Below are 23,211 nucleotides of genomic sequence, written 5' to 3'. Positions count from 1 at the left end.
TCACCGGCATGACACCATGATCTCCGTCATCATGATCTCCATCATTGTGTCTTCGTGAAGTTGTTCGCTAACTATTACTTCTACTACTATGGCTAACGGCTTAGCAATAAAGTAAAGTAATTACATGGCGTTTATTCATTGACACGCAGGTCATACAATAATTAATACAACTCCTATGGCTCCTGCCGGTTGTCATACTCATCGACATGCAAGTCGTGATTCCTATTAGAAGAACATGATCAATCTCATACATCACATATAATTCATTCATCACATCCTTTTGGCCATATCACATCACAAGGCATATGCTGCAAAAACAAGTTAGACGTCCTCTAATTGTTGTTGCATGTTTTTACGTGGCTGCAATAGGGTTCTAGCAAGAACGTTTCTTACCTACGTCAAAACCACAACGTGATATGCCAATTTCTATTTACCCTTCATAAGGACCCTTTTCATCGAATCCGATCCGACTAAAGTGGGAGAGACAGACACCCGCTAGCCACCTTATGCAACTAGTGCATGTCAGTCGGTGGAACCTGTCTCACGTAAGCGTACGTGTAAGGTCGGTCCGGGCCGCTTCATCCCACGATGCCGCTGAAACAAGATAAGACTAGTAGTGGCAAGAAAATTGACAACATCTACGCCCACAACAAGATTGTGTTCTACTCGTGCATAGAAACTACGCATAGACCTAGCTCATGATGCCACTGTTGGGGAACGTTGCAGAAAATAAAAAATTTCTACGCTTCACCAAGATCAATCTATGGAGTCATCTAGCAACCATAGAGATGAGTGCATCTACATACCCTTGTAGATCGCGAGCGGAAGCATTCAAGAGAGCGGGGTTGAGGGAGTCATACTCGTCATGATCCAAATCACCGAAGATCCTAGTGCCGAACGGACGGCACCTCCGCGTTCAACACACGTACGGTTGGGAAGACGTCTCCTCCTTCTTGATCTAGCAAGGGGAAAGGAGAGGTTTATGGAGATCTAGTAGCACGATGACGTGGTGGTGGAAGTAGCGGCGATCTCGGCAGGGCTTCGCCAAGCTCAGCGAGAGGGAGAGGTGGTACGGGGGGAGAGGGAGGCACCAGGGACTAGGGTGCGCAGCCCTCCCTCCCCCCTCTTTATATAGGGGCCTTGGGGGGGCGCCGGCCCCTAGAGATCCCATCTCATGGGGGGGGGGGGCGGCCAAGGGGGGAACTTGCCCCCCAAGCCAAGTGGGGCGCCCCCCACCCCTAGGGTTTCCAACCCTAGGTGCAGGGGAGGCCCAAGGGGGCGCACCAGACCACCAGGGGTTGGTTCCCCTCCCACTTCAGCCCATTTGGCCCTCCGGGATAGGTGGCCCCACCCGGTGGACCCCCGGGACCCTTTCGGTGGTCCCGGTACAATACCGGTGACCCCCGAAACTTTCCCGGTGGCCGAAACTGGACTTCCTATATATAAATCTTCACCTCCGGACCATTCTGGAACTCCTCGTGACGTCCGGGATCTCATCCGGGACTCCGAACAACTTTCGGATTACCGCATACTAATATCTCTACAACCCTAGCGTCACCGAACCTTAAGTGTGTAGACCCTATGGGTTCGGGAGACACGCAGACATGACCGAGAAGACTCTCCGGTCAATAACCAACAGCAGGATCTGGATACCCATGTTGGCTCCCACATGTTCCACGATGATCTTATTGAATGAACCACGATGTCGAGGATTCAAGTAATCCCGTATACAATTCCCTTTGTCAATCGGTACGTTACTTGCCCGAGATTCGATCGTCGGTATCCCAATACCTCGTTCAATCTCGTTACCGGCAAGTCACTTTACTCGTACCGTAATGCATGATCCCGTGACCAACCACTTGGTCACATTGAGCTCATTATGATGATGCATTATCGAGTGGGCCCAGAGATACCTCTCCGTCATACAGAGTGACAAATCCCAGTCTCGATCCATGTCAACCCAACAGATACTTTCGGGGATACCTGTAGCATACCTTTATAGTCACCCAGTTATGTTGTGACGTTTGGTACACCCAAAGCACTCCTACGGTATCCGGGAGTTACACGATCTCATGGTCTATGGAAATGATACTTGACATTGGAAAAGGTCTAGCAAACAAACTACACGATCTTGTGCTATGCTTAGGATTGGGTCTTGTCCATCACATCATTCTCCTAATGATGTGATCCCGTTATCAATGACATCCAATGTCCATAGTCAGGAAACCATGACTATTTGTTGATCAACGAGCTAGTCAACTAGAGGCTCACTAGGGACATGTTATGGTCTATGTATTCACACATGTATTATGATTTCTGGATAACACAATTATAGCATGAATAATAGACAATTATCATGAACAAGGAAATGTAATAGTCATTTTATTATTGCCTCTAGGGCATATTTCCAACAACCGCCGTCTTCACTGCCTCTCCCCATAATGTCGCGGGCACGCTCATGCTTTTCAGCAGACAGCGCGCCATCTCGACAGTCGTCCGGATCCTCTGTTCAATGACGCCATTTTGCTGCGGCGTGTACGGAGCGGTGGTGAAGTGTTTGATGCCGCCGTCGTCGCAGAACTGAAGGAACGCAGTCGAGTTGAACTCGCCACTGCGATCCGAACGAAATCCAAGCAAGCGATGCCCGGACTCAGCTTCTGCTCGTGCCTTGACCTTGCAGAAGCGCTCGAACGCCTCGTCCTTGGCCTTGATAACTTCCAGCCACATGTACCATGATCGATCATCGACAATGAGGAGGAAGTAGTTGTTCCCCCCCTCTATCGCCGGCGTGATCGGACCACACAAGTCCGTATGCACCATCTCCATGTTCTTGGTGGCGCGGTACGATGTGGCCTGCGGGAAGGGATGCCGATGTTGCTTGCCCAGGATGCATCCATCGCACACCTGATCCAGTCGATCGAGCAGCGGTATACCGCTCGCCATGTCCTTGCACCCGAACTCGCGCAGGGCGTGGAAGTTGAGGTGGCCTTAGCGTGTGTGCCACAGCCAGGCAGGGTCCGTGCCGCTCGCGAGGAGACACACCGGCCACGCCGATGTCAGATGCAGGACAAATAGGCGCCCCTTGTTCCTCTTCACGCACGCGAGCAGACGATCGTTGGCGTCGCGAAGGCGAAGCCAGCCATGGCGGATGTGCGTGTCGTAGCCGATCTCGTCCATCTGCCCTAGGCTGAGGATGTTGCTGCGAAGACGAGGTATATAGTACACCTGATTCAAAGTCATGTGCTCACCGCTGCGGGTCTCGAAGACGATGGTGCCCTTTCCCTCGATCTGCACCTCTGATCCATCGCCAAGTTTCACGGCCCCCGTCGTGATGATGTCGAGCTCGGAGAAGATCTCCCGCCGCCCCGACATGTGGTTCGACGCCCCAGTATCCAGGTACCAGGACGTGTCATAGCGACCCCCGTCCTCGACAGCGCGGGCCTGTGACTTTTCCTCGTTGAGCAGGACGTGCTCGTCGCGGCTTTGGGGCTCGGTGGTGACGACAGATAGATCGGCGAGGAACACAACTTTATCTTCCTCGCCATCGGCGTCACGGGCAAGATTTGCCTTCTCCTTGCGCTCCTTGCGAGGCTCGGTGCAGTCGCGCGAGAAGTGACCGTTCTTGTTACGGTTGTAACATTTCACGGTCAACATGTCGCGTTCTCCGGCCGACGTGCGACCGCCGCCGTCGCCGCGAGGCTTGCCCTTCTTCTTGCCCTTGCGACCTTTGCCGTCGCCGCCGGAGCTGCCCGAGCTCTGGCCCTGCTCCTTGCTGCGGGCCTTCCACTTCTCCTTCGTGAGCAGAATTTTCCCGTCTTTGCTGCCGCTGCTCTGACCGAGGCTATAGCGATCCTCGGCCGAGCGCAGGCGTCCGATCAGCTCCTCCACCGTGAGGAGGCTGGTGTCGAGTAGTGTCTCGATGGAGATGGCGATCTGCGTGAACTGAGAGGGGACAACTTGCAGGAATTTCTCAACCACAGTTACCTCTTCCACGACGTCGCCGAGGACGCGCAAGCTGTTTGCGAGTGTGTTGATGCGCATCCCAAACGCCTCCAGTCCCTCGCCGCTCTTGAACTGGATCTGAGCGAACTCCTTCCACAGGCGCTGTGCAGTGGCCTGCTTGACGCGAGCGACTCCAAGACGCATGGTCTTGACCGTCTCCCACGCCTCCTTCGAGGTTTTCTTTTCCGCGAGCGTGCCCACCATTTCTGGCGGCACTGATCGCAGGATCGCTCCGAGTGCTGCCTTGTCGTTTGACACGCTCATCGGGAAGCCCTCCACGGCCTCCCAGAGGAGGCTTGCCTCCATGTTGATCTGCATGGCCAATGCCCACTCCATGTAATTGGTTTGGGTGAGCATGGGCCAGACGATGGAGCTGCTCGGAGCGGCGCGCTCTTGCACCGTCCGCTCGTGGACGATGATCTCGCTGCCGTCGCTCCTCCGCGCAGTGCTCCGGCCACGGCGCCGCGCCGATCGTGACGGCGTCCGTGACGTCCTGCGCTCCGCACCCCCTGCCGCCGCCGCATCCTCCTCCTCCTTCCGCAGCCTCTCCTTCGTCGCCGGAGAGGCGCTCGACATGGTCACCGGGAACGATAACTGCTCTGATGCCAAATGTAAGGGCTAAGTGGTGAAATCCAGCTCACGAACACACACACAGAGAGAGAGATGAACACGAGGATTTTGTGCAGCGCACAACAACCACTGCTCTTTGATTTTCCCTTCCTTATTTGTAGCTGCTTACAAGCTAACTGAAACCACAAAATCAGGACATGACTAAGCCTACTGATCGTGCCATCCCACGATCGCTGAGCCACTCCCTTGATGATGCCGTGCTTCGTGCGTTATCTCCACGCCATCCCACGGACAGACGATCACCAGCCTACAAACTAACTGGATCAGCTCGACGACTAACTCAACGAGCTGACCGATTATTCTGCTGAAGCAAAACTAATCCTAAACAGCTAACTGACAGAGAACTAGCCGTTGTCGACAACAGCCTGAAGTGCTACAGTTAACTGACGAAACTGTCGTCAAGCTTAAGCTTCAACAATGACTCAGGTAAGCTTGTTTCCCTGTCTCGTTATCTTCATTCTGATGCAGGATTGATTGAGATCTCGGATGGACAAAATCATCGAATTAGACAAATTAATAAACAACCCAGAAATGATACTGATGCTTATGTTTCTAGTCCACTGCTTACAAATTCTCACAAGCATAAGATTAGAGATATTGATAGGAAGATGCATTCGTTTATATTGCCTTGTTTCCCAGCAATGGATTATCAAAAATTGGGGGAAATGTCATAATGCTGAGATGGAAAATGCGCTTATTAAAATGAAGTCATTAATTCCTATAGAATCCCGAACTGAAATGAAAAAAGCTAGGTTAGTATAGAAAAAATGATTAGAAAAACTGAAATCACATGAAATAAAAAAAGGAGGGAAATTGCAAACCCATAAGTGTATCTCTTTACATGTTCTTTATTTATTGAACTTCGCCATTGTATATGACCATATACGTGCTTTTTATACAAACGTTAGTATATTATGAAGGAATAAAATAGAGGGAAATTGCAAATTAATAAATGTGTTTATTTACATGTTCTTTATTTAACAAATGTTAGTATGTTTGTATAGAAAAAAAGCTCAACAATATATTACAAATTTTCTTGGAACCAAAGTGAAACCTTCCCTGTTCCTACCTTATAGGCTTTTGTTCACAACAACAATATAAGATAAACGTCACCACCTCTTATTTGACACGACATATACATGCAAGCAAGTTACGACTTACGAGACCGGTTCATTATGAGAAGGCGCTCTACTACCTCTGTCATCGATGGTCTTTGATCCACATCAAGGTTAAGACATTCCAAAGCGATCGCTGCCAAACTATCAAGAATCTCCAAATCTCCTGCGACTACAATTTCCTTGTCAAACAACTCTGTCACTTTCTTCTCTTTCTTCCCAGCTTCAAGGAAACTGTTTACTAAGCTGCCGCCATCAGAATGTGTGGCTTTCTGCCCACTAATAAGTTCCAGTATGACAACACCAAAACTGTAGACATCACTTTTCTCGGTTAGTAGGCCAGTTTGTAGATACACTGGATCGATATAACTCATGTCACCAATGACAGATCCGGTGTGTTTTTTGTCTCTCGCAATCAACCTTGATATGCCAAAGTCTGAGATCTTCGGCGCAAACTTATCATCCAAGAGTATATTTGCAGGTTTAACATCACCATGTATGATTTTGGCATTGGTTTTTGAGTGCATATAGACCAGAGCATCTGCCGATTCGATAGCAATACTTAAACGCACACCCAAGTTGAGCGTCACCTTCTTTTTGCCGTGAAGAATGTCATCAAGGCTACCATTGGAGAGAAACTCATAGACCAACATCGGGATATCAACTTCTAGGCAACAACCTATGAGCCTAACGATGTTCTTGTGGATTACTCGAGACTGAATGATGACTTCGTTTGCAAACTGTTCATTCTCTAGCATAGTACCACTAATTGGCTTCTTTACCGCAACTTCTTCATTATCAAGAAAGCCCTTATAAACTTCACCAAAGCCACCTTTTCCAATGAAATTGCTACTCTTCAAAATTGGCTTGAGCTCCTCCTTTTTGAAAAGTTTTATGAACTTTGCCTTCTCTAATGTAGGCCCGCCGTTCTTTTGATAAAACTCTCTTGTCTTTTGTTTCTCTTTGTGAAGAAGAATAAGGAATGATATAGCCGCGATGATAAAAATACCACCTATTCCACCTACATGGACACAAAATAAAATGATTTCACATCACTAAAACTTTGAATAACTTAATCTATCTGCATAGGAGAATATAAAAAGTAAACAATTTTTTTTAATAATACACTTTGAATTTGTCACCACTATGGAAAAAACTACAGCAAATAGCTCGCATATGTTATCAAGGACGATGTAAACCATCATACTTTATGGGTGAGTGATAATAGGAGACTATATTAGATGGTTTGGTGTGAAGAACCACCTTTAATATGTCGACAGCTGAGTAGAAGCCAAACAAATTCACCCAGAACATCCGAGGATTTCTTGTAAGGGCCTCTTCAACTCAAAGGATTTTTATAGGAATTATGGAGCATAGAAATCCTCAGGGATTTTTCCTATGTTGGTCATCTGTGTTGTATGATTGAATCATATAGGAAAGTTTACAAAGGATTGATTTATACTACATTTCACAGAAAAAAAAATCATCCACTCAATTATCTTGGAAGAATCCCTTCTTACTTTCTGTGATAGATTAATAACCAAAATCATGTAGGATTCAAATGAACATGCATATAATCATACATTTTCCCCTTGTCAAGTTTTCATAATCATGTGAATCAAAGAGGCTTTGAAATCACAAAGTTTGTTTCCCCATCCACCTTTAGGGCTCATACTCCAATCTAACACTCCACCTAAATCAAGATGGTTGTGTATCATAATGATGCAGAGGCCAGAGGTTTCAACCTTCTTTTCTTAAAGAATAGCCCGCATATAAATCCCCATAGGCGATAGATATTCCCCCTAGTAATGGGCTAATGGGACTCATTTAGATTAAATACTAAGTAACAACCCATAATAGAAAATGTGTACAAATTAAAAACATTTGAAAGTAGGAAAAAATCTTAGCAAAAGCTAGATTGAGACATGTGTACTGCTAGCTAAGGACAAAAAAAAGTTGTAGTCGATTAATGTGGTGCGATGTAGTATTTGTGCTTACCCACAATCACCTGTGCTACTAGGGGGAATTTATCGGTGCAAGTTCCTTTTATACCGTCACCTTTCATTCCGAGTTTACATGGACAGTCATAGCCTTCCAGCCTGTTCTTGCAGATCCCATCACTCGAACAAGGATACAACTCAGGATTCAGTTTTCGGAGCTTGCACTCGTCGATGTCTGAAGAAAAAACAAAAAAGGTTAAAGGTTCGAAATCTGGTTTTCACAACAAGAAGAAAAGTTTGAGATCTGGAGTAAAAAAGAGATACTAGTACGAATTAAGGCTTAGTATACCTTGGCATCCATTGGCGATGTAAGGGTTGCCATCGTAATGTTCCAAGCACCTGCACACATAGCCATGGGCAGCACCACCTGTCGCGTTGGCGCAATAGCTGTTGCCGCTGACGCAGGCGTAGTCCGGAGGTGGTTTCTGGCCTTTCCCCGGGCATGCACCGTTCCGGATGGAGAAGTCGAGCACGAAGGGGATGCCCCTTGGGTACCTCCTGGGCAGCACCTCGACGCCGTACAGGTCCGGCGTGGAGAAGCGGTACCAGTCGCTCTCGACCACCATGGCGTAGGTGCACGGGTTGGTCTGCCACATGGGGTTGTCCTCGATGCTGAACCACGTCCCGAAGTCGGTGAGCGGAGCCGCCTCCGGCAGCGCGGCCTGGCAGCAGCCCCGGCTGGAGCATGACCCATTGGTCGCCAGCTGCAGGAGCTTGGGCATGCCCATAAGGTCCGAGAGGCAGGCGAGCGAGAACTCATAGGTGGAGTTCCGGTACGCTGACCACAGGTAGCTCATGATCTTGGGTTCCACCCTCCAGCCCACGCCGACGAGGAGGTTGCGCGTCACCGACAGCAGGAACGGGCCCCTCTCGCCCAGCGCCAAGTTCTGGCACTTGGCGACGTAGTCGCCACTGAGGTTGGCGGCGTTGCAGAGGGACGAAACGAGGCCATAAGCGCGCGCCTCGCCGTCGGCCACCGATATGTCTATGAGCTCCAGGGCCGTGTTGCCATGGTCGGTCCTCCACACAGGATGGTGCCACCCCACCTTGTAGTATATCTCGGCTATGTGCTGGTTTACTCCGGCGTAGGCGAGAAAGGCGCGGTGGGGAGTGAAGGAGTCGTTGCAGGTGACCTGGAAGCCCTCGCGGAAGCAGCCGGGCTTCGTGCCGAACGGGAAGGGGATGAGAGTGTCGCCGCACCTGTCGGGGCAACCCGGAAGCGTGATCGGCTGCTTCTCATCTTGTTCTGCAGTAGCAGCAGCCTGTAAGATCAAGCGAGTTGATGCTGCTGCTGCAAGGAGGACTAGGATTATTGGCAGTGGCTGGGAGTGATGGGATTGGGAGCTTCGCGTGGTGGTCATGGCCGGTACGGTGTTGTATGCTGCCCTGCGCTTGTGAAGCAACAGCTCTATTCCACTCATGCAGATTACTCCTAGGTCGTCATTAAGCTCCGGCGGGTGGAGTAGTAGATGGACTTCCACGTCCCGAATATATGGGGAAATATGGGAACAAAATTCCGTGCATACGGGCTATAAAAGCACAAAAATGCTAGACCTACGTATGGCTTTACGAAAAGCTACGTAAACCTTCCATCGCTAACTAATCAGCCCCCCTGATTTTCAGGGGGTGGGGCCCCCTCCCTTTTTTTTCCAATCAAATATCTCCAACTTAGTCTCTTCGTAAGGTACGTAAAACAATTTACGTAGGTGTAGCGTTGTCCATAAAAGCATCTACAGCCGGGCCGGGCGCCTCAAATCGGGCGGCCCCCCCGGTCACTGTCATGAAATTTCGATACAGATGGGCGTCGCAAACGGGACTTAAACGTCCGGTCTAACGGCACCCTCATATCAAGGCCAAATATGAGGCGTACATGGAGGCATCCAGGCGTGCTCGCCACGTCGGATCCGGCCCACACTGGCTCACCCGACCCCACATATATTCTTCCCATCCACTCGCCAGACCAAATCCTAGCCACTTCACTTCATTCCCCTTCGCCACCCATGCTCACCTTCGGTGGTCTGGGGCCATTTCCGGCATGGCGTGCAGCGGATCAGAGTCCTTCACCTCCAGATCCGTCGACCCCGAACTCATCCCACATGGCACCGAGGAGGATATGGATGTCCGGCTTGCGCTCCGCCGCTCCCGGGAGGAGGCCCGTGCGAGGCAGCGCTCGGACTCCTTCCGTCGGGAATCCATTGCGTCCGCCCAAATGATGCATGGATCCGGCGCTAGGTGTGCCGTCGCTGCCTCACTAAAGGCAGTGCGGTCCATCTGGTGTCCGAACGCGGTGGTGGACGCGCAACCCCTCCGTTGACACGCCAAGCAGCAGGACACACCATTGGCGTCGTGGGACAAAAACATGACATGACGTGCCCACCATGTGAGGCAGCGGAAGGCGGCGGCACCCTTCGCGGCGGTGGACGTCGGCAAGGCGGAGTCGCACTCTTCGGCGCCCCATATGTTGCAGCAGTCTGGGCGCCGCAACCGCGTCGTGGTGGATGTCCGGCTCATCCCAGGATGGATTCATCATCGATCTGACGTCCACCAACATCCAATGGGTTTCGGGCTCCGACGAGGAAGGGTAGGGCATGGGAGACGACGACACCTTGAGTCCCGTGAGCCGGCTCGTGTTCCATGTCCTACTCTACCTTATCGGCAACCGGACCAACACTCTGGGTGCGCAGCCGGCCGTCCAACATGGGCACGGCGACCGGACGAGCTCCACTTAAATATCGCTATGTTGCATATAATAATATGGATTTGAGGTTTCTAATCTAAAGTATCTGAATGTGAAATGCGTTATTTGAAGCGGGACGGCCCGATTTGCATGTGCGCCTGTAAATGCTGTAAACACTTTCCGCGGCCATGTACCCCACCTCACTGATTTCCTGCTGGTAACCTTCGTCGGTTGCTTCGCTCTGCTCAAAAGCAATGAAAAAGCATCTAGCATGGGGTCTTCAAATCTTCATCGTGTGCTCCTTTGCTTAAAGGAATCCAATACTAAACAAAAAGAATCTACAAAGAAAGAATGACACTAACACTGAAACGATCTACATAGACTAAAGAGTGATCGTGCTGAGTGCTCACGTAGTTGAGTGGCACAAGAGCACGTCCAACAGCAGGCACGCAAAAATAAAGCGGATTTTCAAGACATGGGGCAGCGGAGCACTTTGAACCCACCAAAACATGTGCTTAATTTTTTTGAAAAGATTTGAATTTTTGTACATGAATACGCACACATGTGGTCTAGGTACGTGTGAAATTTCGTTTGAAAATACGTTGTATTGTATGCTGCATGAAAAAGACAAAAAATTTGGCCCAAAATAAACTGGCCCCAAATTTGCATGTATTTTGTCTTTTTTATCTCTCACATGCCAGCACGTATATTGGTGAAATTTTGCCCCGTTATACTGTATTGCTATACGTGTCCGTACATAAATTTTTGGAATTTTTTAAGCCATACAAATTCATTTTTTTAACTTCAAAATAACGGGCACAAGTGCCCGTGCTCATATGTCAATTTTCGACGCAAAAATTTCTTATTGGGCACCAAAAAAGTGCATTTGCATCATCTGATTTTTTTTACTCCAACAACAGCCCTACAATAGGGCACCAGTTTGCATTGCCGACACCGACGCTTCGACTCTTGGGGGAGGGGTGTGGTTGAACGTGACATATCCGCATATATCTCCAAATTATCTCTCTCTTATCTCTACCCATGTATAGCCTAACTACTAAAGATTTGGTAGGGTTAACTGACTTGTCACACAAGACATGTACTATACTAGAAGGAAATGCGCGCGCTGCTGCGCTTTTTTTGATCCATGAAAAACAAAATATATAGAAGTACTCCAACAAATTTAGCAGAAAACCAACAATTTCAATGACACCACAGACTAAGAGGAAATTTCATTGGAATTCCCTAGTCCATAATCACATTCTCACTTGCCTCCCCCAATTACTATTGTTCCTGCATTTGGGCCTCCTAAGTCATGTCTTACTTTCACAAAAGATGACACTTCCAAATAAGGCGTTAATCAAAAGTTATTTTATCCAGAGAAAAGGATATCACATATTCCATACAACAGTCTATAAGTCACAGATGTACAATGCTCATTAACTGTACAATGCTCATTAACTATGGTATAACTGCATAACGGTGTCTTGATAGTGTTGAGGATGTTATCATATAATATTCAGTAACGCCAACCGATTTCCTTGGATAGAGGGGGTTGTGGTCCTTCATGAAACGCTCCATGAGATCCATACGAAAAAGCTAGGCAGGGTTGTTTTCAAAGTGGATTTCGAAAAGGCGTATGATAAGGTTAAATGGCCATTTTTGCAACAGGCCTTGCGCATGAAAGGTTTCGACCCGGCTTGGAGGAACCAGGTTGAATCATTCATGCAAAAAGGGAGTGTTGGAATCAAGGTGAATGACGACATATGTCATTATTTCCAGACACATAAGGGCCTGAGACAAGGAGATCCGATGTCACATGTCTTGTTCAACATTATAGTTGACATGTTGACCATTCTAATAGGTAGGGCAAAGGATGCTGGTCAAGTAGGTAGCCTGGTACCTCATCTGATTGATGGAGGGGGTGTCTATCCTACAATACGCTAATGATACTATCATCTTCATGGAGCATGACTTGGCAAAAGCGAGAAATATGAAGCTGCTGTTATGCTTATTCGAACAATTGACCGGGTTAAGATTAACTTTCACAAGGGCGAATTGTTCTGCTTTGGAAGAGCCAAAGAGGAACACGAGGCTTACAAGCAATTGTTCGGGTGTGAACTTGGGAATCTACCTTTTACATATTTGGGTATACCAATTCATCATCGTAAGCTAACAAATAGAGAATGGAAGTGTATTGAGGATCGATTCGAGAAGAAACTAAGTTCCTGGAAGGGCAAGTTGATGTCGTACGGGGGTCGTTTAATTCTAATTAATTCGGCACTCACGAGCATGCCCATGTTTCTTTTGTCGTTTTTTGAGATACCAGTTGGAGTCCGGAAAAGACTGAATTTCTATCGATCACGATTTTTCTGACAGAGTGATGACCTGAAAAAGAAATATAGACTTACTAAATGGGATATTATTTGTCGACCGAAAGACCAAGGGGGTCTAGGTATCAAAAATCTTGAGGTGAAAAACAGGTGTCTTCTCAGCAAGTGGCTGTATAAGTTATCTTTAGAGTCGGAGGCCACGTGGGCGCAGATTCTGCGTAATAAGTACCTTCATTCCAAAACTTTGTCACAGGTAACAGTGAGGCCGACGGACTCACCTTTTTGAAAAGGGTTGATGAGAGTTAAAGCAGCTTTTTTCAACAAAACAAAGTTTATAGTCGGAAATGGTACTACCACGAGATTCTGGGAGGATACATGGTTAGGAAACACCCCTCTCGCGCTGCAATATCCCTCCCTTTATAGCATTGTGCAACAAAGAGACGCCTTCGTTAATACCATGCTTCAGTCCACTCCTCTCAATATCCAATTTAGGAGAACACTTGCCAGAGCCCGTTGGGAAGCTTGGCTCCATTTGATGAGAAGACTAATGGATGTGCAGCTTTCTCAACAGCCAGACACGTTGTGCTGGAGGTTAACTAAGAACGGAGAGTTCATGGTTAAATCTATGTATTTAAATGTAATTAACTCTAGCTCTATTCCTAGTTCCAAATATGTTTGGAATGTCAAAGTACCTTTGAGAGTTAAAGTGTTCGTGTGGTTTGTACACAAACAAGTTATTTTGACTAAGGACAACTTGACAAAGCGCAACTGGACTGGTTCTACGAGATGTAGTTTTTGTGATCATGATGAGACCATCAAACACCTATTTCTTGATTGCCCGATGGAAAACGTTCTATGACGGACTGTTCACATTGCGTTTAATATTACTTCCCCGACTAATATCAACACGTTATTTGGGACGTGGCTGGATGAGATAGAGTCCCAAACAACGAGACACATTTGTGTAGGAGTATGTGCTTTACTTTGGCAGTGTGGAACTGCAGGAATGATTTGGTTTTTAACAGAGCATCAAATACTCATTTTTTGCAGGTTATCTTCCGAGCTACTACATTGATCCGTATGTGGTCGCTACTCACTCAGACGGACGCCAGGGAGCATTTGGTTACTGGATCTACCCGATGTGAGATGGTAGCTCGGTCTATTTTCAGCCGGTTTGGATGGCGGTCACGTAATAGGATAGGCAATTAGTTTTCCTATCTATATCTTTTGTCGGCCGGTTGTGGCTTTTAGTTTCTGCTCTTCATGAGGTTTTTTGCATACTTTGTTTAAGACCTCTTGACCTTGTTGAACTTTTTTGCGTTCTAATAAAGGTGGACGTATGCATCGTTCTGATGTAGAGGCCGGGGTTTCACTCCTTTTCCAAAAAAACCCGATTTCCTTGGAATCCAACTTGACTTTTCCTTGGAACTTATTTTTTTAAAAGATCTATTGTCTATTTATGCACCAGGCAAAAAGCCTATAAATGCAAATGATGAAAAAATTAAGACTCTATTGACAGTGTCTATAACATGGCTAGCATCAAACATGAGCCAGATTCCGAAAGAAGACAACATTCAAAACGAGAGGTATAGTAGAAGCCATGAGCAAAGAACTGCAGGAATATAAAAGCAAGTTGATTATAAAGTACCACAAACCATGAACACTGTTGAAAGGATCAAGAAGAGGCGTCTAGAGGGGGGTGAATAGACCCTTAACACACAAAGTTGGCAGTTTTTAAGTTTTTCAAGTTTAGTGGAGTTTAAGCACAAGTTTGACCACTCACAATACATATCAAGCAAGCATGCAAAGAGTATATGAGCAGCGGAAAGTAAAGCATGCAACTTGCAAGAAAGTAAAGGGATGAGATTGGAGTGTGCAAACGCAATTGGAGACACGGATGTTTTTGGTGTGGTTCCGATAGGTGGTGCTATCGTACATCCACGTTGATGAAGACTTCAACCCACGAAGGGTAACGGTTGCGCAAGTCCACGGAGGGCTCCACCCACGAAGGGTCCACGAAGAAGCAACCTTGTCTATCCCACCATGGCCATCGCCCACGAAGAACTTGCGTCACCTTCACGAAGTAGGCGATCTCCTTGCCCTTACAAACTCCTTGGTTCAACTCCACAATCTTGTCGGAGGCTCCCAAGTGACACCTAACCAATCTAGGAGACACCACTCTCCAAAAGGTAATAGATGGTGTGTTGATGATGAACTCCTTGCTCTTGTGCTTCAAATGATAGTCTCCCCAACACTCAACTCACTCTCGTAGGATTGGATTTGGTGGAAAGCTAATTTGAGTGAAAAGCAACTTGGGAAGGCTAGTGATCAAGATTCATATGGTAGGAATGAAATATCTTGGTCTCAACACATGAGTAGGTGGCTCTCTCTCAAAAAATGGATAGTGAAAGTGTAGGCACGTTATGATGGCTTCCCTCATGAATGATGAGAGGGCGGAGGGGTATATATAGCCTCCACACAAAATCTAACTGTTACACGCATTACACCAAACTCAGCTGGACCGGATCATAAATCTCGGTCGGACCGATTCATTTCATATGTGACCGTTAGACAATTTCGGTGGGACCGACATGTCATCTCGGTGGGACCGATATCATTAGGGTTAGGGCATAACGTAATCTCAGTTGGACCGATTACACAAACTCAGTTGGACCGACTTTGGTAATAAGCTAACCAGAGAGTTGGTCAGGCAAACTCGGTGGGACCGATTCGCTCATCTCAGTGGGACCAAAGCGTTACGAAAAAGAAACAGAGAGTTTGCATTGCAGACTCGATGGGACCGATTCGCCTATCTCAGTTAGACCGAAATGTTACGAAGGGAAACAGAGAGTTTGCAATCCCATCTCGGTGAGACCGAGATCCCTATCGTTAAGACCGAAAAGACTAGGATTTCTGGCAGTGACTATGTCAAATGAACTCGGTGGCGTCGGATGGATCAAATCAATGGGGCCGAGTTTGAATTTTAGTTTTGGACAAATGTGGATATGAGAAAGTGGTTGAGGGCTGTGAGCATATCACTAAGCATTTTGAGCAAGCAAGGCATTAAGCAACACCTCATCCCCTTTTAATAGTATTGGCTTTCCTATAGACTCAATGTGATCTTGGATCACTAAAATGGAAAAGGTAGAGTCCTGAGCTTTTGAGCTTGAGCCAATCCTTTGTCGTTAGCATCTTGAAGGGGTTCCACATCCTTTTGTCCATGCCACTCCACTGTTGAACTCATCTGAAATATACTGGATGAAAGTATTAGTCCAACAAAAGATATGTTGACATAAATTACCAAAATTGCCCAGGGAGCACTTGTGCTTTCAACTGTATCTTACATAACCATTTCTATACTATTGGAATATCAAGACTCCAAATAATGTTTATTAGACCACCGCATGGTTTGTATGTCTTTTACTTACTGGATGTGATCCTAGCCAATGACAGGAATGAAACTAAGATAGTACTCCCTCCGTCCCAAAATAAGTGACTCGACTTTGTACTAACTTTGTACTAAAGCTAGTATAAAATTGAGTCACTTATTTTAAAAAGCTAGTAAAAGTTGAGTCACTAATTTTGGGACGGAGGGAGTATATTTCTTCATCTGTGAGGGCATTATTTCTACATAAAGTTCCCATTTTAGTACCTCCCCTTTGATACTGAGTTTTGAAAGTTTATCTTACCACTACACAAATTATTAGTCAATGAACTTTACCAAAAAAGAGTAAAATACAATAAACAGTCATAGCACGTAAATACACTTTAACACTTTATTTCACTTACATTCATGTCCAGGTGTAGCCGTATGGTTTCAATGTAATGTGTATGGTCACAAACATCTTTGATAACATAGGAGGCGACCACTGCTTTGCTAATTTTTAAACTCCATGTTGCTTAACCTGAGAACACATAACGAATGAGGCTAGAATCATCTTCTGAGGTGTGCATATATAAATGTAGATATAAGAACTATCATGTAAGTTAATGTAAAACAAGCTTTGTTAATTTTCGTATTAATTACACATTGTTCTACTTGTCCACACAGAACAAATGAGGATACAAGCAACCTATCATCTATTCATAAATAACCATAGATATACGGGCAATACCTTATAAGTTACTTTAAAATAATTCTGCATCCACATTTCTTAAAGAAATTGTAGCTAACAACTTCTCAATGAATAGCAGTACAGTTTCAGTTTCAGTTTCGGCGATGGAAGTAACCAAATTCTGGAACCTAAACTTGCTAAATCAATTAGAAAATAACCCTCAATGATGCCACATATGAAAGAGCGAAAGGCTAGAATTAATACCAGGTGCTAAATTTCTTAACCAAACATCAAGTGAGGGTAGGCATGGTTCAGGTGTGTGAGGAACAATACAACTATGATGCAGCAAGTTCTGAGGCTCCATATAAATCACAAACTAAGCCATTGCTTATGCAACTCATTCATCTAGTTGGGCATCAGCCGCTTCATAATGCGCAGGCACATCGGTCACAGGATTGTAAAAACTCATGAATAAAAAAACACGAGGTTGGATGTCATGCCCATTCAAAACCTACAACCAACAAACCAACAACTCTCAATTAAAAGATTAGCATAGCCTCCTCTATGAACTTGCAATGCAGGTACACCATAAAAAAGATACGTTTCCCTAGTTAAATGATCCTCCTATGCAGAAAGTGCAGCTGCAGCATAAAAACAGAATTACATTTACCTAGTTAAATGATCCTCCTTTGTTACTTTTTAAAATGTCATACAAAATTTCTTCAAACTCATAATCAACAGATGCTTTTTTTTCAAGCTAACAACAGGGATTCAAATATTTTTATAAGGATTAGGACATTTTTCTTGCCAACAGTTAATAGCTCATGAACATAACAGATGTTGACTTTTTCATTTGACACTCCCCTCAAGGAAAAGCTATCACTAAGCTCGGCATGCCTAGTTAATTTTTTTGTTCACAATCGATGAAGAAGTATACGCATATGCGTCAAGTACATCAAGTGAATCTTGCCACCAGTGGCTGTCAAGAGAATTGGCAGAATTTTGTAACCATGCCATCATATTGGCACGATCAGTAATTGGTTTAGCACCAGTTGGACACGAACCAAAATTGCAGGACACACTGATCGCTGCACGTACCAATAATATTTAGCTATTGTATGGTCTCTATCCACTTGCAAAACAATCATGATCATTTTTAGGAGCAAGCATTAGGTAGCCAATACTCCCCTCGCAAAGGGACCAGCCTCTTGCCAATAGTTGCTATATAATGAATTTGACAGGAGTTTGATTTATAGTTCACAAGTTTGCTTGTGCAAAAAGGATCGGTATGACAATCATTTCACAAATCTGCCTTGGTTCGTTGGTACCAAACCAAATACGACAATCCCATCACCAGCAAAATATTGGTAACAAATACTAAATGTCAATGAAGGTTGTTGTTAAACTGAAGTGGACACACACATTTATCTAAAGAATTCATCGTCTATTTCAACAACGTAAGGAAAAGACAGATGCGGGACTTCATCTTTACCATTTACTTATAGCCGCCCTCTTATAGATTGAAACACATACTAACACAGTAATTTGTTGAAGAAAGATTCTGCTCCATGAGAATATCTAGATTAACAAGCCTGATTAGTAATCACTCCATAGATCAGTGATCGGCGCAAAAGACATAACAGAGCAGATGAAGCACCTCTTCTACCTCACCAAACGCAGCACAAGAACGCAAACTGAACTGAGATTCTACCGGACGAACCCCACCCACCCCCTTCTCCCCCACCCCCTCCCCCTCCCCATCCGCAAAGAGCACCAACCCGAGACCACCCAGACCGCACCCTAATACAGAGGCGAGACGACAAACCAAATAATTACCATCAAAAAGGAAAGGGAAGGAAACTAAACCTGAACTTGAGCGAAGGAAGGAGACATGGACGAAGCAAATCCACCCGCCGAGGAAAGCAATCTAGGAGATGGAAGGCAGCCAAACCAGCGGCGCACCCACCAGGCGGAGAAACTGCAAGCCGCCGCCGCCACAGCTCAGTCGCACAAGGAGACACCCGTTGCAACCCTACACGCACGCATTAAGCAAAAGGGAAAAGTCCAACCGACCTTCTTCACACCAGCGGAAATCCCTCGAGCGCACACGTACCACAGGGATAAGCATACACATGCCAAGTTCGACAGCAGGTTGACCCAGATCGGGATGTACTCCATACAGGTGGGGCCACGACCGTAAAAACCAGCCTCGATTCACCAGAGACCTTGAATTCGTGGGAGGTTAGTAACCGTACTAATATATTATAAGAATTCCGATGAATACAATTGAGTTGCATCCAATACTTTTTCTACACCTGTAAACCAAAGAAGGCCTAATCATTTAATATACACTGCTACATGTTACAATTTTAGAAATATAAAATGTTGCATGTTCATAGTCTAGGTTTAATATGCTTTCAAAAGTAATAAATAAATAAACAAAAATTCATCTCTGCATCTGAGCTCATCTGCACCCGTGCTGACGAAAAAAATCAAAACAAATACTAGAAAAATTCAAAAAAATTCATTTTTTTGTGTGGTAGACAATTTGATGTGTGAGACTCGCTCCAAATTTTAAGTCACTTGAACATCTGAGCAGCTCTCAGCAAAAAAGACAAATTGGGGGCCTGTAAAAATGTTTAATGTTCATGTACTGTTTTGACCCGATTTGTCTTTTTTGCTGAGAGCAGCTCAAATGTCCAAATGACTTGAAATTTTGAGCGAGTCTCACCCATCAAATTGTCTACCACACAAAAAAAATTAGAATTTTTTGAATTTGTTTTAATTTTTTACGAATTTTTTTCTAACCAGGTGCAGATGAGTCTACCGAAACGCCCCATAATTTTTTTTAAATAACACATTTTTTATTAATTTTCACAAATATTATGTCAGATAAATTATTTTCAAAAATAATACACCGTCGGCCCGCTGCTCGCCGACTGGGCCTAGTCAGCCCACAGCAGGCCGAGTGGATGTAGTCGGCCAGTAGCAGGCCGACAGCTGGCCCGCCTGCCACGTGTCTGACGCGCATTGGCTAGGCCACGTCGCGAGGAGGAGAGAGGTGGCTGTCAGCGTGGGCTGGTCACGGGGGCACCCCTGTCAGCCTGTTGCGGACCGATCGGTCTGCTGCTGGCCGACAGGGTGCGACCCCATTGCGCGCGGCTAGCCCGGATCCCTTTCCTCTTCTTCCCACGCTCGCTCTTCTCTATTCTTCTTCTATTCTTTCTCCTCTCTGTAGAAGAAAATGCCCCCAATTTCTACACCAAAATGAGCCCTTTTTTGCGGATTTGGCACCGTGAATGGATTCTACTTAGTTAGGGCAACCAAAAGAGACCTCAATCTACTGATGGGGTAGCTCGTGCTGGTCGTGGTGAGCATTTAGGTGGAGTTTTTTTCCAGCTCATTGGTGGAGGTTGTTGCGGCAGTGGAGGTGGAGGTGGTGGTGGTGAAGTTGGGGCAGTGTGGTGGACGCAGTGGAGGTGAAGCTCTGGCAGTTTGGTGGAGTTTACGGCTCTGATTCCGGTGATTGAAGGCCGCCGTTCGTCATTCTCACGCACGCTTCAAGGGTATATTTCAACAAACATTTTATTTTTCGTAGGTGCTCCGGTAGTATTTGTTAATATGTTTCGATGTAAATAAATTAGGTGTGTGATTATTGTTAGTTGCTCCGGTAGTATACGTAAATATATTTAGATGTTAACTAATTAGTTGTGTAAAAATTTGTAGTTGCTCCGGTAGTATTAGTTGCTCCGTTAATATTCCGTAATATATAGCTAGCTAATATATAGACATGTCTAATATTTGTTAGTGCGCATATTTTAAGTTGTTTCTTAATACTTGTATTTCGTTGTTGAAAAAAATAGGTGAACCGAGATGTCTGATTTAGTGAAGTTCATATTTTACTACGGTCCTGGTACTGTCCAAACAACTGAGATGGGAGCTGATCTGAGTGAATTTACTCACATAGAGGTGCCAATGAGCGCACCTCAAACATGGTCTGTTAGTCAGTTGAAAGAATGGATTGTGGCAAGTTTGGGTCTTGATACTGAAACACACACCGTCGGTGTTCATGCATTGTGGACACGGTCAAGTTCAATAATTTAATTTTATTTGAGGCCAATAGAGCGAGACTCCGATTGGGTGCGGTGGTTACAAGGTTGTGAACGAAGGGGGTGCAATCCTGTTGCTTTAGTGCTTCTCGTTGTGAAGGAGGTCACTGCACATGAAGGCGAGGGTGGCTACGATCCTGGGCAGAGCAGTGTAGGGAGGCAGTTATCTATGTCAAATGCTGGAGATGATGGTTACGAACAAGGACAGAGCAGTCAGGTAGAAGGAGGAAATGTTGATGGTTATGAACCAGGGCAGAATAGTCAGGTAGAAGGAGGAAATGTCGATTGTGATTACAATGGCGAGGTGGACGCTGATGAGGTAGATGGGCACATGCATGACCAGATGGAAGAAGAAGAAACCGATGTTGATAGGGGTCATGCCGATGATTCTGACGAGTCGGATGAAGATGAAAATGCAGAGGAGGTACCGAATCCTGCATCGTGGAATCAGGACTTCTCATCTGCTATGATCGTGAATGATGGACATGATTCTGCCTGGCAATATCACCAGAACAATATTGTGACGGGTGCTATGTATCCCAACAAGCAAGCTCTGAAGGATGCAAAACAAACTGGGCAATGTCCACGCAAAAGGTTTTCACTGCTCAGGTGTCGAGTCAGAAATACCTGACAATGGTATGCAGGAACGCAGATTGTCCTGCCAGGGTGCACAGCTATCTCCCTAAGTATGGCACAAGTTGGATGATTAGTGGCTTAGTTAATCACACTTGTCTTATTCCCTGCATCCCTCAAGATCATGCCAACCTTTCATCGACACTTATTGCTCGGTTGTTTTACGATGAGATAGTGCAGGGCAAAGCTATGGAAGTGAAGGCAGTCCAGACAAAACTCTTCACCAGGTTCAAGTATAGAATTTCTTATGGCAAGGCTTGGAGGGATAAGCATGCGGTGCTTGAGAGGAGATTTGGTTCTTACTTTGATGCATACGACTCTGTTGTCCAGCTCCTCCACACCCTGCAGCAGCGGAATCTAGGCACTTATATCGATATTCAAGACCTGTTCATGCTAGAGTTCCCAACTGTGAGGGTGCTGCATCGTCTCTTCTTCTCTTTTGGTGTATACATCGAAGCTTTCAGTCATTGCCGACCGGTGATATGTGTTGATGGTACTTTTCTCACTAGCAAGTACAAGGGTCAGATCCTAACAGCCATAGGTCAAGATGGCCAAAATCAAGTTGTCCCACTCGCGTTTGCTTTTGTGAAGAGTGAGAACATTGAAAGTTGGACATGGTTCTTCAGGCGGTTGAAAATATCAGTTGTGAAGGAGAAGCCCAATGTGTGCATCCTTCATGACAGGCACGCAGGTATACTCAGTGCGATAAGGACACTGACAAACCCGGGCCCTGAGGAACAAACTCCATGGCGGGACTTGCAGAGCCGTTGGTGCATGCGCCATCTGGGGCTAATTTCTTCTCGCAGTTTAGAAATAAGAACCTGATGAATTTGTTCAAAAAACTCTACAAGCAGAACCAATTATGGAAGTACAATTTGATACGTGACAGACTTAATGTGTGCACGCAGAGACATGCGAGGGACAGGAAAGCTGCAAGAGATGCAGCGGTGAGGGCACATGTTGAAGCAGTAGCTGCACTGTTGGCAATAGGAACATCAGCAGTGGAGGAGGGGCCTGTTGGGCTATGTGACCTTCTAGGCTTTGACCCACCTGGTACTAGGAGAAGGCTCGGGAGGTCGATTAAAACTTTCGAGCAGCGGATAGAGCATGAGCCTCTAGAGAGGTGGTCTTTGCTATATGACACATTTGGAGCAAGGTACGGTGTCATGATAACGAACCTCGTGGAAACATACAACTTCTTCCTTAGAGGAAACCGGGCATTGCCACTTACAGCCATTGTTGAGGGTATTTTCTATGGCACCGTGAAGTATTTCAGAGATAAACGCCAAAAAGTAAAGCAACATATCTTGAACAACCCGAATACATGTTACTGTGAAAGAGTCGCGAAGTACATGGACAACAAGATGCAAAAAGCTAGGTTACACACTGTAGTCGCCGTCGGTAATCAAGAAAGAAGGTTTGAGGCCCGCTTAGCCAATAACAAATTCAGATGTGCAAATGAGATGAGGACGCATGAGGTGAGAATTGGTAATGAAGCCTGGCCAACGTGTGAGTGCACATGCAACAAACCGAAATTGCTTCGCCTACCTTGCTCACATGTACTTGCTGCTTGCGGACAGCTTGGAATGGATGCAATATCGTTTGTGTCTCCGTTTTTTTGAAAGAGACTGTCCTCAATACCTGGACAGGTGAGCTG

At 45.9% G+C, this 23,211-nt stretch overlaps 1 protein-coding gene and 1 long non-coding RNA gene across 4 annotated transcripts; both read right to left on the bottom strand.

Moving 5' to 3' along the window:
* Positions 1 to 4,844: 4,844 nt before the first annotated feature.
* LOC123040785 (wall-associated receptor kinase 1) lies at positions 4,845 to 9,193 on the bottom strand. Of its 2 annotated transcripts, XM_044463542.1 has the most exons (4): positions 8,037 to 9,193; positions 7,746 to 7,922; positions 5,828 to 6,768; positions 4,845 to 5,365 (listed from the first exon to the last, which is right to left on the bottom strand). In XM_044463542.1, exons 1-4 carry the CDS (start codon positions 9,166 to 9,168, stop codon positions 5,351 to 5,353), a joined length of 2,265 nt encoding a protein of 754 aa, XP_044319477.1. In that variant the 5' UTR covers positions 9,169 to 9,193; the 3' UTR covers positions 4,845 to 5,350. The 2 variants fall into 2 exon arrangements, with proteins under 2 accessions (XP_044319477.1, XP_044319476.1); XM_044463541.1 differs by lacking the exon at positions 4,845 to 5,365 and having other exon boundaries at positions 5,578 to 6,768.
* Positions 9,194 to 15,913: 6,720 nt separating this feature from the next.
* LOC123043865 (uncharacterized) lies at positions 15,914 to 18,877 on the bottom strand. 2 transcript variants are annotated; one of them, XR_006419663.1, is made up of 3 exons: positions 18,679 to 18,875; positions 16,547 to 16,662; positions 15,914 to 16,001 (listed from the first exon to the last, which is right to left on the bottom strand). It is a non-coding gene; the product is annotated as an uncharacterized lncRNA (long non-coding RNA). The 2 variants fall into 2 exon arrangements; XR_006419664.1 differs by having other exon boundaries at positions 15,917 to 16,011; positions 18,679 to 18,877.
* Between the last annotated feature and the right edge of the window lie 4,334 nt (positions 18,878 to 23,211).

The sequence above is a fragment of the Triticum aestivum genome, chromosome 2B (genome assembly GCF_018294505.1).
Source record: "Triticum aestivum cultivar Chinese Spring chromosome 2B, IWGSC CS RefSeq v2.1, whole genome shotgun sequence".
Taxonomy (NCBI): Eukaryota; Viridiplantae; Streptophyta; class Magnoliopsida; order Poales; family Poaceae; genus Triticum; species Triticum aestivum.
Note: the sequence above shows the minus strand (reverse complement) of the source record. Positions and strands in the feature narration are given on the sequence as shown.

Bases quoted from the DNA above. Each gene is read 5' to 3' on its own strand.
- LOC123040785 (XM_044463541.1), bottom strand. From the start codon at position 9,168: ATGAGTGGAATAGAGCTGTTGCTTCACAAGCGCAGGGCAGCATACAAC. The intron at 7,923-8,036 runs GTATACTAAGCC...TTTTTTCTTCAG, and splicing joins CATCGCCAATGGATGCCAAG to ACATCGACGAGTGCAAGCTC. The intron at 6,769-7,745 runs GTAAGCACAAAT...GTGTCCATGTAG, and splicing joins AGTAGCACAGGTGATTGTGG to GTGGAATAGGTGGTATTTTT.